Source organism: Leptomonas pyrrhocoris, assembly GCF_001293395.1.
Source record: "Leptomonas pyrrhocoris isolate H10 chromosome Unknown, whole genome shotgun sequence".
Lineage (NCBI taxonomy): Eukaryota > Euglenozoa > Kinetoplastea > Trypanosomatida > Trypanosomatidae > Leptomonas > Leptomonas pyrrhocoris.
Genome location: NW_015438382.1, coordinates 50260 through 63851, shown reverse-complemented (window position 1 = coordinate 63851; position 13592 = coordinate 50260). Strand labels below are relative to the sequence as shown.

General features: G+C 59.3%; 6 protein-coding genes across 9 annotated transcripts; all 6 read right to left on the bottom strand.

Moving 5' to 3' along the window:
* Positions 1–517: 517 nt before the first annotated feature.
* Positions 518–1504, bottom strand: ABB37_08733 (hypothetical protein; the record flags this gene model as incomplete). Of its 2 annotated transcripts, none has more annotated exons than XM_015807828.1 (1): positions 518–1504. In XM_015807828.1, the coding sequence occupies exon 1, from the start codon at positions 1418–1420 to the stop codon at positions 518–520; it is 903 nt and encodes a 300-aa protein (XP_015653486.1). In that variant the 5' UTR covers positions 1421–1504. The 2 variants fall into 2 exon arrangements, with proteins under 2 accessions (XP_015653486.1, XP_015653487.1); XM_015807829.1 differs by having other exon boundaries at positions 518–1459.
* A 619-nt stretch (positions 1505–2123) lies between these two features.
* Positions 2124–3023, bottom strand: ABB37_08732 (putative mitochondrial hypothetical protein; the record flags this gene model as incomplete). Its single annotated transcript, XM_015807827.1, has 1 exon — positions 2124–3023. The coding sequence occupies exon 1, from the start codon at positions 2988–2990 to the stop codon at positions 2124–2126; it is 867 nt and encodes a 288-aa protein (XP_015653485.1). The 5' UTR covers positions 2991–3023.
* Positions 3024–3731: 708 nt separating this feature from the next.
* Positions 3732–5442, bottom strand: ABB37_08731 (hypothetical protein; the record flags this gene model as incomplete). Its single annotated transcript, XM_015807826.1, has 1 exon — positions 3732–5442. The coding sequence occupies exon 1, from the start codon at positions 5409–5411 to the stop codon at positions 3732–3734; it is 1680 nt and encodes a 559-aa protein (XP_015653484.1). The 5' UTR covers positions 5412–5442.
* A 437-nt stretch (positions 5443–5879) lies between these two features.
* Positions 5880–9362, bottom strand: ABB37_08730 (putative mismatch repair protein MSH3; the record flags this gene model as incomplete). Of its 2 annotated transcripts, none has more annotated exons than XM_015807824.1 (1): positions 5880–9362. In XM_015807824.1, the coding sequence occupies exon 1, from the start codon at positions 8967–8969 to the stop codon at positions 5880–5882; it is 3090 nt and encodes a 1029-aa protein (XP_015653482.1). In that variant the 5' UTR covers positions 8970–9362. The 2 variants fall into 2 exon arrangements, with proteins under 2 accessions (XP_015653482.1, XP_015653483.1); XM_015807825.1 differs by having other exon boundaries at positions 5880–9351.
* A 905-nt stretch (positions 9363–10267) lies between these two features.
* ABB37_08729 (hypothetical protein) lies at positions 10268–10684 on the bottom strand (the record flags this gene model as incomplete). Of its 2 annotated transcripts, none has more annotated exons than XM_015807822.1 (1): positions 10268–10684. In XM_015807822.1, exon 1 carries the CDS (start codon positions 10490–10492, stop codon positions 10268–10270), a length of 225 nt encoding a protein of 74 aa, XP_015653480.1. In that variant the 5' UTR covers positions 10493–10684. The 2 variants fall into 2 exon arrangements, with proteins under 2 accessions (XP_015653480.1, XP_015653481.1); XM_015807823.1 differs by having other exon boundaries at positions 10268–10675.
* Positions 10685–11500: 816 nt separating this feature from the next.
* Positions 11501–13370, bottom strand: ABB37_08728 (putative glutaminyl-tRNA synthetase; the record flags this gene model as incomplete). The annotated part of the gene is made up of 1 exon (XM_015807821.1): positions 11501–13370. Exon 1 carries the CDS (start codon positions 13211–13213, stop codon positions 11501–11503), a length of 1713 nt encoding a protein of 570 aa, XP_015653479.1. The 5' UTR covers positions 13214–13370.
* Between the last annotated feature and the right edge of the window lie 222 nt (positions 13371–13592).

Here is a 13592-nt window from a genome sequence, read left to right as displayed (position 1 = left end):
AGAGGAAAGGACAACGAAGAGAGCAGATGAAAATGAAAGATTAGGGACAGAGAAAGGTTCTCGAAGTGTGGCATGAAGTGGGCGAGCACGGTTGCAGACGGCACGCAAAGGAGAGGAAGAAGTGCGTACGCTGCTAGCGCGCGGCCTCCCGTGAAGAAGTACTCATACGTGGCATATCGAAATAATTATGAATAACGCGCAGGACGGAGGTCGAGGCAGCTCCTCATGCGTCTTCTGCGTCTTTGAAGGGAGAGAACGTCTCGCCTGGAAGCACAACAAAAAAGACCCCCCACACACACGGAAACCGTTGGAGAGTCGTATCTATTCGGATGATCCTGCAGGAGAGCATGTCGTCCGTCAGCCCGCGCCAGCTTTGACGTGTCGCTGCCCCCTTCCCCACGGGCGCCTGAGCGCAGTGTTAGAATTTTTTTGGGGAGCAACTAATTGCCTTCTCAGCCTCTACTGCGTCGTTCGGCAGATTTGCCGTGCGGACGACGGGTGAGTGGGCAAAGGGCTTTCACTTGACCTTCCGCTCTGCCCTCTGCACGGCGGTAAGCGCGGTGCGCAGCACCTTACCCCCCTGCCGCGTCAGCGCATTCGAGAGCACCGACAGCGCCACAAAGATAAGCACGTAAGCGGGGCGGAACAGCACGGAGCGAAGCGCGGCGGGAACCGGACCACTGATTGGCGGCGGGGCCAGCTGGTAGTTCACGTTCAAACCAATGAAGAGACCGTAGGGAGCGAAGATGGAGAAGTTCACAAACGTCGGCACCCACGTGAGGTGAAAGACGTGCGGCCAACTCAGCCCCAACGAATCGTATCGCGCCGCGTAGTAGACGGGGAGCAGCAGCAGAAGCGTGTGATGCGTGAAGAAGATGTAGCCCTCCCAGAAGAAGCGGTGGTCACCCCAGTCCGGCTCCAGCGCAGCCGCCACCGGCGCCCACGACCAGTCCATCATCAACGTTGCCAGGTAGCAGTTATTCGCGTAGCTTCGCGGCGTGTCGTGCAGGAAGATGTAGATCCACACGGCAGTGAAGACGTGGCAGGGCATGAGCAGCCACGCCAGCTGCACCAGCGGCTTCGGCCGGGAGCCCTTCACGTACACCTGTGCACCCAAGCACACAATCAGCGTGGCTGCGACGAGGGTGTTGATGGGGCACCTCACCGAGCGGCCGGCGCCCTTCACGGCCAGCTGGGCGATGGCGCCGCCCCTGAAGCCACGCGAGCGCTTCTGCAGCACAGCACAGAAGATCATGCCCAGTACGAAGAGGCCAATGTGCACCTTGGGTGGCTGGAACCAATACTGGTTGGCGGACACCACACCCCACTTCAGACCGGTGTGGCTCGCGAAGGTCTGCAGAGCGCCCGCGAGGACGTCCGGGACGACGGCGTCACAGAGAGCGGTAAAGGCGCTCTCCATCTTCTGTTTTGGGAGGGTTGAAGGCGACAATAAATCGCTGCGGGGTGAAACGGCAGTAGCGAGAACGGCGCAAAGAGCGACGCTGCTCACCATTCGGAGACGAGATGAAGAAGGGAGAAAAGGGGAATAATTAAGGTAGCTGGAGAACACGTTGCCGACACCAACGCAGCCCGTTTGAAGTGGCTGACGCGATACATCATGCGCCTCACAATAATCGACACGAGCTGCCGAGGCAAAAGGTGGAATACGAAGACGGCTATTACGGACGCCCCTCCCCTGAGTCAGCTCCAACCACGCAAATTCTGTCACGCTGCGATGTACAGCACGTTGCGTTATAGGCCGCGCTGCAATCCTCTCAACGTTGGCAACGTTCTTCGGGCGAATTGCTCCGTCGCTCATCCTCTTCTGTTGCTGCGGAGAAACGGTGAAGATCCATCTTCTCCCGCCGAAGCACTGAAACGGCGCAGAGGAAACGAAAGGTGTTTCTTCTTAAGCTGTGACACGGCACGCCTGCGCAACGCAGGTGGCGACCCACTATCAACCCTCTTCCCTCTTCACCCCCCCCCCCTTCCCCCCTCACGCACAGATGCCAGAGAGCAAAAAGAGAAAGAAGAAAGCAAAATTCTGACACAACGTTCAACACCAAGTATAATCCACGCCAGCAAATAAACCCCCTCCACACTTTTCTTTCTAAAAGTAGCCTTTACTTTTTTTCGGAGTCGCCCATTTCCTTCTCAAGTGCCGCGAGCTCCGCCTCAAGTCGAGCTACCTCGTCGTCCGCTACCTCCTCCGCTCCTCCACCAACCTGCACCTCGTCGCTGGCACCCGCACCCGCTGCCTCGGTGGCGGGCGTCCCGCTCGCTACGTTATCAGCGGCAGAGGCAGACGCGCCGCGGCCCGCAGCCGCTGCAGCGATCTCCGCGTTGCGCTCCGCATTCTCTTCCAGTGGGTAAAACAGAAGGTCCAATGGCGACTGTTTGTACCACGTCTGCTCGCCCGCGACGTAGCGGCGGCAGTTGTCACTGACGTGCCAGAATCCGAGCTCCTCCGCGTGCTCGAGGGCGTAGGCGGCGCAGTCCTTGCGATCCATCCGCAGGCACGCCTCTAAAAAAACCTCAAAGGAGTCGTCGCTGAGGCGGATGTAGTAGAGGTTGCGACACTGGTTCAGCAGCTGGCACGCGTAACTGAGATCGAGTGGGCGTTCCACGAGGTCAAACGCGGTGTGCAGGTCTTCGACGGTGGGCCGCTCACTGCCCTGGAAGCAGTGAAACTTCTTATGCCACTCCAACACGTACTTCTCGAGGGCCGTCTCGGGTCCCTCCAGCCGCGCCTTCTGGAGGAGGTGTCGCTTTTTGCTGAGCCACACCGGCTGATGGGCCATGCACTTCGGCCGGACGTAGGGCCGATCTAACCCACCGAGCCACGCCTGGTAAAGCATTTCGGTACGCTGGTGATCGGGCTGCTGGATGACGGTGTAGATCTTCCAGTTGTCGGCGCCCTTCAAAAACAGCATCCAGTACGGTCGCCGGTATCGCAGCGACGCTCGCAGCGCACCCGACACGCGAAGCATACTTCTGCCGCTCCTGTGGTCTAAAGATGTACTGGAGGAAAAGAAGAAAAGAACATGACAAGAGAGAGAGGAGAGACGGCAAGCACACCGAGCGCAACATGGATTGAGGTCAAACAGCGACCGAGTTTTCATTGCATTTTTCGCTGCGCGGGTCCGCTTTGCGCCGGTGCAGGTGAACAGCCGCGGAGTCGCGGGCGGTGTGTTCCTCCACGCGGTCTCACCGCCGCACCTCCGCGTCATTGGTGTGCTTCTTTGTAGGTGGGGTGTACACCAGGTCCATCAATCACTTTCCATCCGCCGAATGAGAAGAACACATCTATTTCACAGTCCTCCCGCCTTTTGCTTTCGTCGCTTTCCTTCACTCCCTGGTGGGCTGGCAAAACAAAACTCTTTGATAAGCACACAGAGGAAGGGAGAGAGTGAAGCTATCAGCAAAGGCGCACACGAGATTCTTTTATGATTGTCATGTCGAAAAGCCCAATGAAAATAGAACGACAGAACACAGCAGTCAAAGACGATGCGAGGATCAGCGAGACCAACGGCGCGTTCGAGGGGTAGCAAGTGGCTCCTGCTGCATCACGTCCCGAGACGTCGATCTCCACCCACCGGAACGGCTTGAATGACGCACGAGCCATATGGACAGCGGTGTAGAAGGGAAAGGTGCGACGCGATTCGTCCTTCAAAAGAGCTACGGTCCCTGCTCACTGCGCGGGCCCTGCATCACAAGCACGATGAAAGTGTTCAAGCAACTGACCCGTGCTCCTCCGCCTGCTTCAAAGCAACCGCCAACTTCCTCTCTGCCTCTCGCAGCCGCCTGTGATATTTTTTATACGCCTTCAGCTTGAGCTGGTCCACCGTCTTGGACGTCCGCAGCGGCGTATTGGACACGGCCTCTGTGGACGGCGATGCGGTCCGCGGAGGAGAGGTCGTGCAGCTCGCATTGCGTGCCTGTGCCGTTGGTGGTGGACTGCGTAGCCGGTGCGGTGGCGACGACGCTGCCTCTGCCCTCTCCTCTGCCTTGTCCACAGGGCTGTTGGCGCTACGGGTCGGGTCGACACGGTTTAAATAACGCTGGTAGGCAGCCCGCAGCTGCGTCTCCGCCGCGACTGGCTCTGGGATGGTAGCGGTGGCGGTGGTGTGCGGCGACGCGAAGCGGCGCAGGCGAATCGAAAACGGGTCTTCGGCTCGCTGCTGCTGCTGCTGCTGCTGCTCGTTGACGTTTGCAGCGGCTGTGGGGGATCCTTCCGGCGGCGGCTGTTGCGGCTGCAGATGGCGCAGAGGGGTTGCCGCAGCGTCCGCCGGGACGCCCCCGTTCTCTTCTACCTCTTCGTGTGCCGCCGCCGCTGCTGCTGCTGGCTGACCGGCCGGTGCTCCGTCAGCGCCGTTCGTCGCCTGCGCTGCATCGCTGCTTGGCATGCGCATGATGTTGGCACGGCAGTATGGACACGTGGAGTGTCCCTCCAGCCAATGCTCGAGGCACTCCGTGTGGTAGCAGTGACCACACGGCAGCCGCTTCGTCCCGCTGCCTGGCGCCATGTCCTCGTAGCAGATGGTGCACCGCGCATCCCGCGCGAGGTCGTCCGCCGTGGCGTCCGGCATGTCGTGCCGCACGCGGCGGGCCAGCACGAGAAACTCCGCGAGGCCCGACGCCTTCTCAAAAATGCGCAGCGCGTGCGAGATGAAACCGCGCAGGAGGAGCAGCGGAAGGGTGGACTTCATGAATATGTACGCGTAGACGCCGACAAAGAGCAGCGACTCGGCGATGCTGGTGATGACATCCGCCACAAACGGCAGCAGTGTGTGCCGTTGGCGCAGCACGAACAAACTCCCAAAGCGCACCGCGCTGCGCAGGGAGGAGGTGACCAGCAGCATGTAGATGAGCAGCAGCGAGTAATGCAGGGAGGCCTTCTCGTTTCGCAGGTCCGGCCTTGTCTGAAAGAGCCACAGAAGCAGGCCGACATCACCAATAAGAACGACGTTGAGGTACGCCACCATGCGAGAGATGGAGAAGAGCGTCAGCTGCACGGTGGAGAGCGTCGTCACCCGCTCCGCCGCAAGTTTGTGGAGCAGCCGCCACACCAACGTGAAGGCGAAAAACACCATCGTGCTGCTCATTAGCGTGAGGTTAAAGTACAGTGGCACGACGATGCACTCGGCGAGGTAGATCGTAAAGGACGTCAACAAGGCTGTTTCTTCAGACGCGTTCAACTTGCCAAAGAACACGAACTGCATCGCAAACCACAGCAGCATCATCGCTGCGAGCACCGTGTTCACCATCATGAGACGAAACGCGGAGGAGTTCGCCAAGGCCACCATAGTGGGGTAGAAGGCACGGTAGGTGTTGGCGTAGTCGGCTAGAAACAACACATTCGCCACGAAGCTGGCGGCAATATAGGCTGCCACCGCCCTTCGAGTGACCATGGCTTGGGGTGATTCTTTCCTTTGCTTTGCTGTGCGTTGGAGCTCGCGTGGCGGTGGACATCCCCACGCCGGCGTAAACCCGCGTGAGGCGAGAAAACAAACAACAACGGAGGGAGAAAGAAGCGGTAGGGTCGGAGACGCGAGTGAAAATGAGCGCGAGAGAAACAGCAAAAGATGAAGAACAATAATTGGAATGGCGTCGCGCAACCGAAGCAAACGCTGCGGCAAGCTCTACAGCTCGTACACCACTCCGTTGCGCACGACTTGATCACCTTGGCTTCTTGCCGGATGCAAGCATCGCTAGTCTTCTAAGGGGCAGAACACACTGACTCCAACATTCGCATGCCTGGCGTGCCGAGCAGCTGATTCAAAGAATAAACAGTTCTTGGTAAGTTTTTTGAATCCTTAATAACAGAGGATGGACGAGAAACAATGGTGCGGCACTCGAGAGAGAGAGAGAGACGCCTCTCACACACCCGTCGAGTGCGCAAGACGGCGCAGTTGATGCAGGTCTTGCTTCATTCGGTGCTCCTTCTCCACCTCCGCACTCACCTCGCTCGCCGCTGCCGTCACGGCGGCCGGCAGTCCGGCCTTGCGACCGATGGCCACTCCAAAACTAGAGGGTGTCACACCTCGACACGGTTTGTACGTAAACACCAGCTGTTTGGTGTTCGCCGCCCCCGGCTGCCCCGCCGTCTCCACAAAGCCCATGAAGTAGCAGCTCACACCCGTCGTCGCTCCGTCTGGAGCCGGGGAACCCGCCCTCTCCTCAGCCGACACGTAGGGGTCGCACAGGTAGGAGTAGTGTGTGACGAAGATGGTGGTGGCGCGGTTGGCGAGCAGGTACTCCAGTGTCGCAGCGGCCACCGCCGCGCCGTCGAAGCTGCTTGTGCCGCGGCCGAGTTCGTCCATCAGCACGATGGACCGCGGCAGGTCCGCGGCACGCAGAATGCGACTCGTCTCTTCCATCTCGGAGAGAAAGGTGGAGCTGCCCTCCAAGATGGAATCACTCGCCCCCATTCGGCAGTACACCCCGTGAAACACCGGCATCACCGCCGCACCGGCCGGTACCCCGCAGCCAATCTGCGCCAACACCACAAACGACCCTACCATCCGCATCAGCGCGGACTTACCGCCCATGTTCGGCCCCGTCAGCAGCCACGCCCCGCCGGCGCGCAGCTCTACGCTGCAGCTGACGTAGCCGTGGGGTAGAAGCTGGTCTAGAACGGGGTGACGGCCGTCGCTGATCGAAAGCGACACAGCCGCGGATGTGTCCACCTTCCTCGCGGCGGTGGCAAGCACATTGGACGCGGCGACTTCCGGTAGGTCCACCAACTGCGGCATGACGTAGCCCGGCTGACGTGAGGCGACGGCCAGGGAGTGAAGGGCGTCCAGCGAGCCGACCGCCGCCACTACGCCGTGCAGCGCCTCCATCACATTTGCGTCCGCCACCACCTCGCGTTGATGCTGCCGCCACGCCGCTGCCGCCGCCAACACCAACCGCTCCGTCGCCGCCGTGCGGGCGATGTGCTGCTCGACGATGGCCGGCGTGTGGTACCGCACGTGGGTTTTGGTGCGGGTCTGCACGAGCCAATCCGCCGGTACGCGGCCGCATTTGCCCTGTGGGACGTCTAACAAGTACGAGGTGCCGGCGATGGTGCGGTACTCAAGGCCCGGCAGGTGCAGCACCTCGCGTGCGGCCTTCAACTCCGCCTCGAGCGCCGCCTCTGCTGCCCTCTTCGCGTCCCAATGAATCTGCAGCGCTGCTGGCACGGCGCGGCCGCCTTCCGTGAAGAACTCCAGCGGTGTCGTGGCGGTCGTCTTGAGCAACGCGGTGTTCGCCTCCAGCAGCTGCGCCACGGCGGGGCCGTACACCAAAGACAGCAGCGAGCGAATGAAGACTGGGGGGACGGCGTCACTGACGGCGTCAGCAACCCCATCATCTCCGCCGATATCTTGCCCGTCTGCGCACAGCTGATGCGCCAGCGCGGCGACACCGCGCACCATGCGCAGCAGTCGCACAAATTCCACCACGTGGCAACGCTCCGCGTGTAGCTTGCCCACCACCGCCTCGACGTCGCCGAGACGGGCGCACTCCTTTAGCAGCTCCTCCACCAAACCCCCATCGCTGCCCTTCATCAGAAACACCGTCGCCGCCTGCCGTGCTTGGATGGCGGTGCGGCTGCTGAGGGGAGCGGCGAGCCACCGCCGCAGGCATCGTGCGCCGCACGCTGTCAGACTGCGGTCCAGCAGCCCGAGCAGGGAGCCGCGAGAGCCGACACTGCTATGAAAGATGTCCAACGCACGCAACGTTGGGCCTGGCAGGTGCAGCGTGCGTGCGTCCTCCTCGAAAGACAAGTGCTGAGTGGACTGCATCGGAGAGGCATCGAGGTCCGACTGGATGGAATCCGACTGACGGTCAGCGTGGGTGCGGCTGCACAGCAGACGATACACCTGATCGAGCTTAAACGGTTTGAGGTATGCCTCCACCGCGGAGTCCACGTCCTGGCCACGCCTGTACACGAAGCCCGAGACGGTCACCGTCCTGTCGTCTTCCTCACCGTTGATGGTGGGACCGAAGTGGAGAGGGAGGGCGTGGTGTAGGGCCACGCTGTACACCTCGGGGAGCGCCTTCAGAAAGCGTGCCGTTGTCCGCTGAAGGTGCGCTGCTCCGCCCCCTTTGCTCTCCAGCGGCGGGGGCGTCTGCGCCGTCAGCACCACCACCTCCGCAATGTCGAAGCGCTGCGTCACATCCTCCATCTCGAGTGCCGTCCGCACCGTGAGGTGGAGGCGTCGCTGCGTCACAAAGCTCACGAGAATCATCTCGAGTGGTGGCCACCGCGTCGGTGCTGTGGCGTCCTCGTCGACCCCCTCCACCTCGGCTCGTCCATCCACACTTTGAGCGCTTAGAAAGCACAGGAAGAGCTCTGACGCGTCCACCGCGCCGTTGGAAGACGGGTGTCGTCGCGGGTTGGGTCCGGCCCAGCTGGTCTCCTCCGCCTCACCCCCCTCTTCGTCCCCCGCAGCGTCGTTGTCGCCATTTTCGAATACAACTGGCGACGCTGCCCCCGCTGCTGCCGTGCTATCGCCTCCGCCGTTCGTCACGACGTGCTCCGTCGGCAGCAGCGTGCCACGGCTGTACAGCTGCGATACGGTGCGCGTGAATAGGCCACTCTTCAACCCGTCCGCCGCCCGCATCGCCGCGGACTCCTGATCCGCAAAGCCAACCTGGTAGCCCATGGCCACCAGCCGGTGCACGTACAGGTCCACGCGGGTGTAGGGGACGCTGCTGTACTCGAAGGGCTGGCCTGGGATGCACATGATGCCGACACGTCGGCTCACGGCGCGGCTATCGCAGCCGTAAAACTTGACCCGGTAGCCGCAGGCCACCAGGAGAATGACGTGGGGGGCGATGGACTCCTTGAGGGCGACGACCTGCCGTTCGAGCGGGGTCAAGCTGAGTCCCTCCGTCTCACCGTTGGCGGGGGTGCGGCAGCACAGCACTTCGATGGCGTGCGCGACGCTGTCCGCATCGTCCTGACGCCCTCGCTTACTCATCTTCTCCTTCTATGGCCGTGGACAGTGGCAACACGGGGTTTATGGTTTCTATGTGAGCTGTATGTGAAATAGCTATAGCAATAATAATAAAAAGTCGGCTACAAATGCGGTTGGTTTGAAACTCGTAAAACAAAACAATTGCAAGACGACAACGCCTGAAACTGTGGGTCAGGTTGATTTGAGGCTGCTTCAATAATGAGCCGAGAGAATCGGCAGCAACGGCGCAGTAATTCTTAACTGCGATCGATTCTACGACGGTATGTAGGCGTGAATGTGTGCCCTGCGTCACTCAGTGGGTAGGGCAGACACAGCTTTTGTACGTCTCGGCACCTGGTCACCGCCACAACAGTGTCCACAGCTTGCCGCTACTTCTTATTAATCTTGAGTCTTGCTTAAGACAGAGATGGAAAGAGGATAAAGGAGAAAAAACAAAGAAAAAAGAAGGAGACACGTTCGTGGCTTCGTGTACCCTTACGGCAGCAACGCGCAGACGCAAAACGGTGCTGCACATCCCACAGCCACACAGCGAAAGAAACAAAAACAAATTCCTCGTGAAAGCTGGAAGGTCAGCTGCATCGCGGCATCGTTCATGGTGCGATGAGCTCCTCACCGCTTCGGGAAAAGGGCTTCGCGATCCGAGTTTGCTCCGTTGTACCTTTCTTTTCTTCGAGAGTCTTCCAGTGGCTTCATTTAGTGGAGAAAGCAATAAACATGCACAACGGTTCCAATAGTAATAATAATAACAAACGCGTAGAGAGAAAAACATAGGAGGATAATGTTTTCCCGCTGTTCCAACAGAGCAGAAAATCTGCAATTTTCGTTTCTTTCGGCGGAGGAGTCCGACGGGCATTCGCGCATGTCCTCGCGCACACACATGTGTTGTTGCGCCGCTGCGGCGCTAGTCGCCTCCCACCTCGTCGCCCGCTGCCCCCCTCAGCATTGCGTCGATATCGTAAACATCATTGAAAGAGAGAGAGAGCTAAAAAAGGAAAAGAGACAGGTGTTATGTACACAAGAGCTGAAGTTACATCGATAAAAACAAAGAGAAAAGAAACATCAAAGCGGGGCGGTGAGCCCTTACGCAAACACTCTCGGAGTGGATTAGAGATGAGGAAAACAAAGTAGAAGATGAACGTTGGGTGAGTAGAGAGGGGGAAAAGGGAGCTGTGGTGGATAGAAGCTCCCTCGATGTCCTCTGCTGCCTCAATCAGAGGGGGATAAACAGGCAAACACACATCCATTAAATGGTGTGGATGAAGGCAATGAGAAGGCAAAGGTTCGTGGCCCTCATCGCTCCATTACACGCGCATCGTGCTCGCATTGTTCAGACGGGCGGCGCAGTACTCCTTGAAGGCTTTGTCCGCCACCAGGTGGTGCTGAACGTTGCGGCGGCGATCATCCGCGAGCTTCTCGCTCAGTTCGTCGTCCAGGTAGACACCGCTGTTCAGCTCCAGATGCCCCCACGGCTTGTCGTGCATGGGGGAGTAGTTGTTCACGAAGCGCGACAATCTCGTGCCGGTCATGTTGAGCGATGTCTCCTCACCGGAGGGGGCGGAAGATATCGGGTCAAAGACCTCCGGAGGCATGCTGTACAAGGGGGGTAGACTTGCTTTTGATTGCTTTGTCAGGCTTATGGATGCGACTCCGGCAGAGCGTCGAAGAGAGATACAAAACTCTTTTGGAAAAAAAAACTGTCCCTTCACACTTCGAAAACTGGAATATGCATGTTGGGGCGTGTAACAGCGCCAGGCAGAGCAACGCGTCGCGGGAGATCAAGAACGATAAGAAAAAAGACAAGACAAGAAGGATGAAGAACGAGCCGAAACGTCAGCGTCGACGTGAAGTCCACATCGGAGCCACGCACGACAGGAGGCAGCAAACTCACACGCAATTCGCCCACGGTGAGCCACCGGTGGCCCGCGACGACGTCAAGTGGAACGAAACGAGGGGGCGCATTGCGCGTCTTTTCCCTATCCACTCGCAAAACGCCCGATTCACATTCCCCCCAAAAAACAGCACATCACACGACCGTTCGTCTCACAAACCAAAGAAAAACTCTTAAGAGAGCGGTGCGGTACACATCAGCCCGCGATGGTAACCGTATTGCGCAGCTCCGCCACTCCGTGAGTGAAGTGAGGTAAGTGCTTTCGCTAGACACTAATGATACGCTGTTGGTTATTTTGTATGACGCAGACGAACTGCACGCGTTAAGTCGACAAATAAAGCGAAGAGTGCGCACGCAGACGACGAACCGTAAAAAACCGACCACCAACAAAAATCACACGCGGCGGTCACTTGCCCAACACGCCATCAAGTCGTCCTGCGCTTCGCAGTAAAAACGTACTTTCATCATTTTGCCACATGAGAAAACAAAACGGCTTCTTGTTAGAGTTTCAAAGCGCGTGACTGCAAAGATGGTCGTCACGCGTGCGCCGGCGCGCTCTCGCCTCCCTGTCTTCGCTGGCTTACAACACTTAGTGCAAAAAGAAAGCTATCCCCTTAATTCATTTGGGGTCAAACAGCGCTGCTGCTTACTTCTTCTTCCTCTGAGCCGGCTCGGCGACGGCCGCCTTGCTCTTGTCCTCGCGTAGGCTCAGCACGCGGTTCATGACGAGCTGGTCCGGCGTTGTGTCGCTGTCCACCACGAAGTAGCCGAAGCGCTCCACTTGGATCGACTCAAAGGGCTGGAACTTCTCCACGCCTTTCTCCGCGTAGCCGTGCGTGATGACCTCGCTGTTCTCGTCAATGAACTTCAAAAACTCCGGATCGATCGCGGCCCGGTCGTCCTTCAGCAGCGGGTTGTACAGACGCACCTCCACCGGCGTCGAGGCCGTCGCGCTGACCCACGAGATGTTCGTCTTGGGCTTGTCCTTGCGCTCAAAGTCGATGTCGACGTGGATCACCGTCGGCTGCCCGTTCTTGTCCACCTCGAAGCTCTTGCAGACGACGTTGCCGGAGTATTTGAGACCCACCGCACGGGGGCCGGGGGCCAGGCCGTAAAACTTGCTGTTGTCATCCATCGTGTGGAAGTCGCTGCGATCGACGTAGAAGGTGTCGGTGAAGGGGACGCTGCGGTTGCCCAGCTCCGGCCGCCGCGGGTGGTTCGGGCACTCCACCGCCATCTCGCCCTTCCAGTTGTCCACCACCACCTTGATCGGGTCGATCACCATGAGACGGCGCTCGCAGCGCTCATCGAGGTCCTCGCGCAGGGTGTTCTCCAGCATGCTGATCTGAATCACGTTCATCGAGCGGGTGATGCCGACCAGTTCGCAGAAGCGGTTGATGGCCGCCGGGGTGTAGCCACGGCGCCGCATACCGGCCAACGTGAGCAGGCGAGGGTCGTCGAAGCCGCGAACGATGCCTTTGCGGACGAGCACGTTGATCTTCCGCTTCGACAGCAGCGAGCCTGTCACGTTCAGCCGGCTGAACTCCCATACGTGCGGACGCCATAGGTTCAGCTCCGCCAGCAGCCAGAAGTAGCTCTCCCGGCGTGTCTCGAACTCCAGCGTGCAGAGGCTGTAGTCGATGTCCTCCAAGGAGTCGATGAGGCAGTGGGTGAAGTCGTAGCTTGGGTAGATGCACCAGGTGTCTTTGATGTGCGGGTGCTCCACGTACTTCACGCGGTACGCGATGAAGTCGCGCATGTTCGGATTGTCGCTCTTCATGTCCGCCTTCACGCGCAGCGTCGCCTCGCCCTCGGCGTAGCGGCCCTGGCGCATGTGGTTGAAGAGGAGCAAGTTCTCCTCGACACTGCGGTTGCGCCACGGGCTGTCCTCACGCAGTTCGCGCTGCTGCTTTAGCTGGTCGGGAGTGCTGTGGTCGACGTAAGCCTTGCCCGCCTTGATGAGCTGCACGGCAAAGGCGTACAGCTCAGCGAAGTAGTCGGAGGAGTAGGTCACCCAGTCCGGCCTCCAGCCCATCCACTCCACCATCTCCACAATCGCATCGATGTACACCTGATCCTCCGCCTCGGGGTTCGTGTCGTCGTAGCGCAGGTAGCACTTGCCGCCGTGTGCGCGGGCGCTGCCAAAGTTGAGATTCATGCTCTTGGCGTGCCCAATGTGGAGGAAGCCATTCGGCTCCGGCGGAAAGCGGAAGTACGGCGCGCCGCCAGTCTTCTTCTCGTGTGCGGCGATCAGCTCTGGTGTGTTCAGATAACCCTCGACAGGGCGTCCGCTCTGCAGAATGGAGAGGTCGCGCTTTGTCTCACCCTCTGCTGCTGCTGCTGCTGCGGATGCCGCCATCTTCGCCAATTGGGGGAGGAGCCGACGGAACGTTGTTGGAAAGGGATGATAATGAGAAGAAGGAGAGAAAGTGAAGCGTAAGAAGCGTTGGTGCGATGCGCGCGCCCCACTGACGTAAGAGACGCTAAGTTGGGGATGGATCGAGGAGATTTGCTCTGTCGCGATCGGTTTTTGTGGTTGTGTGAGTTGTGGACGGTGCAAGCGCCGTCGCCGCGAAGCGAGGAGAGGGAAAACCAACAAATGATCATAATAGTGTGAGAGAGACAAGATGGGGAGAGAATGAATACGAGCGCGCATTCAAAAGACTTCTTATTTTCCCCTTCGCCTACAGAATCGGGCAGACACAAACCCAGCCGCTTTGGTCGGTTGAGCCGACCCT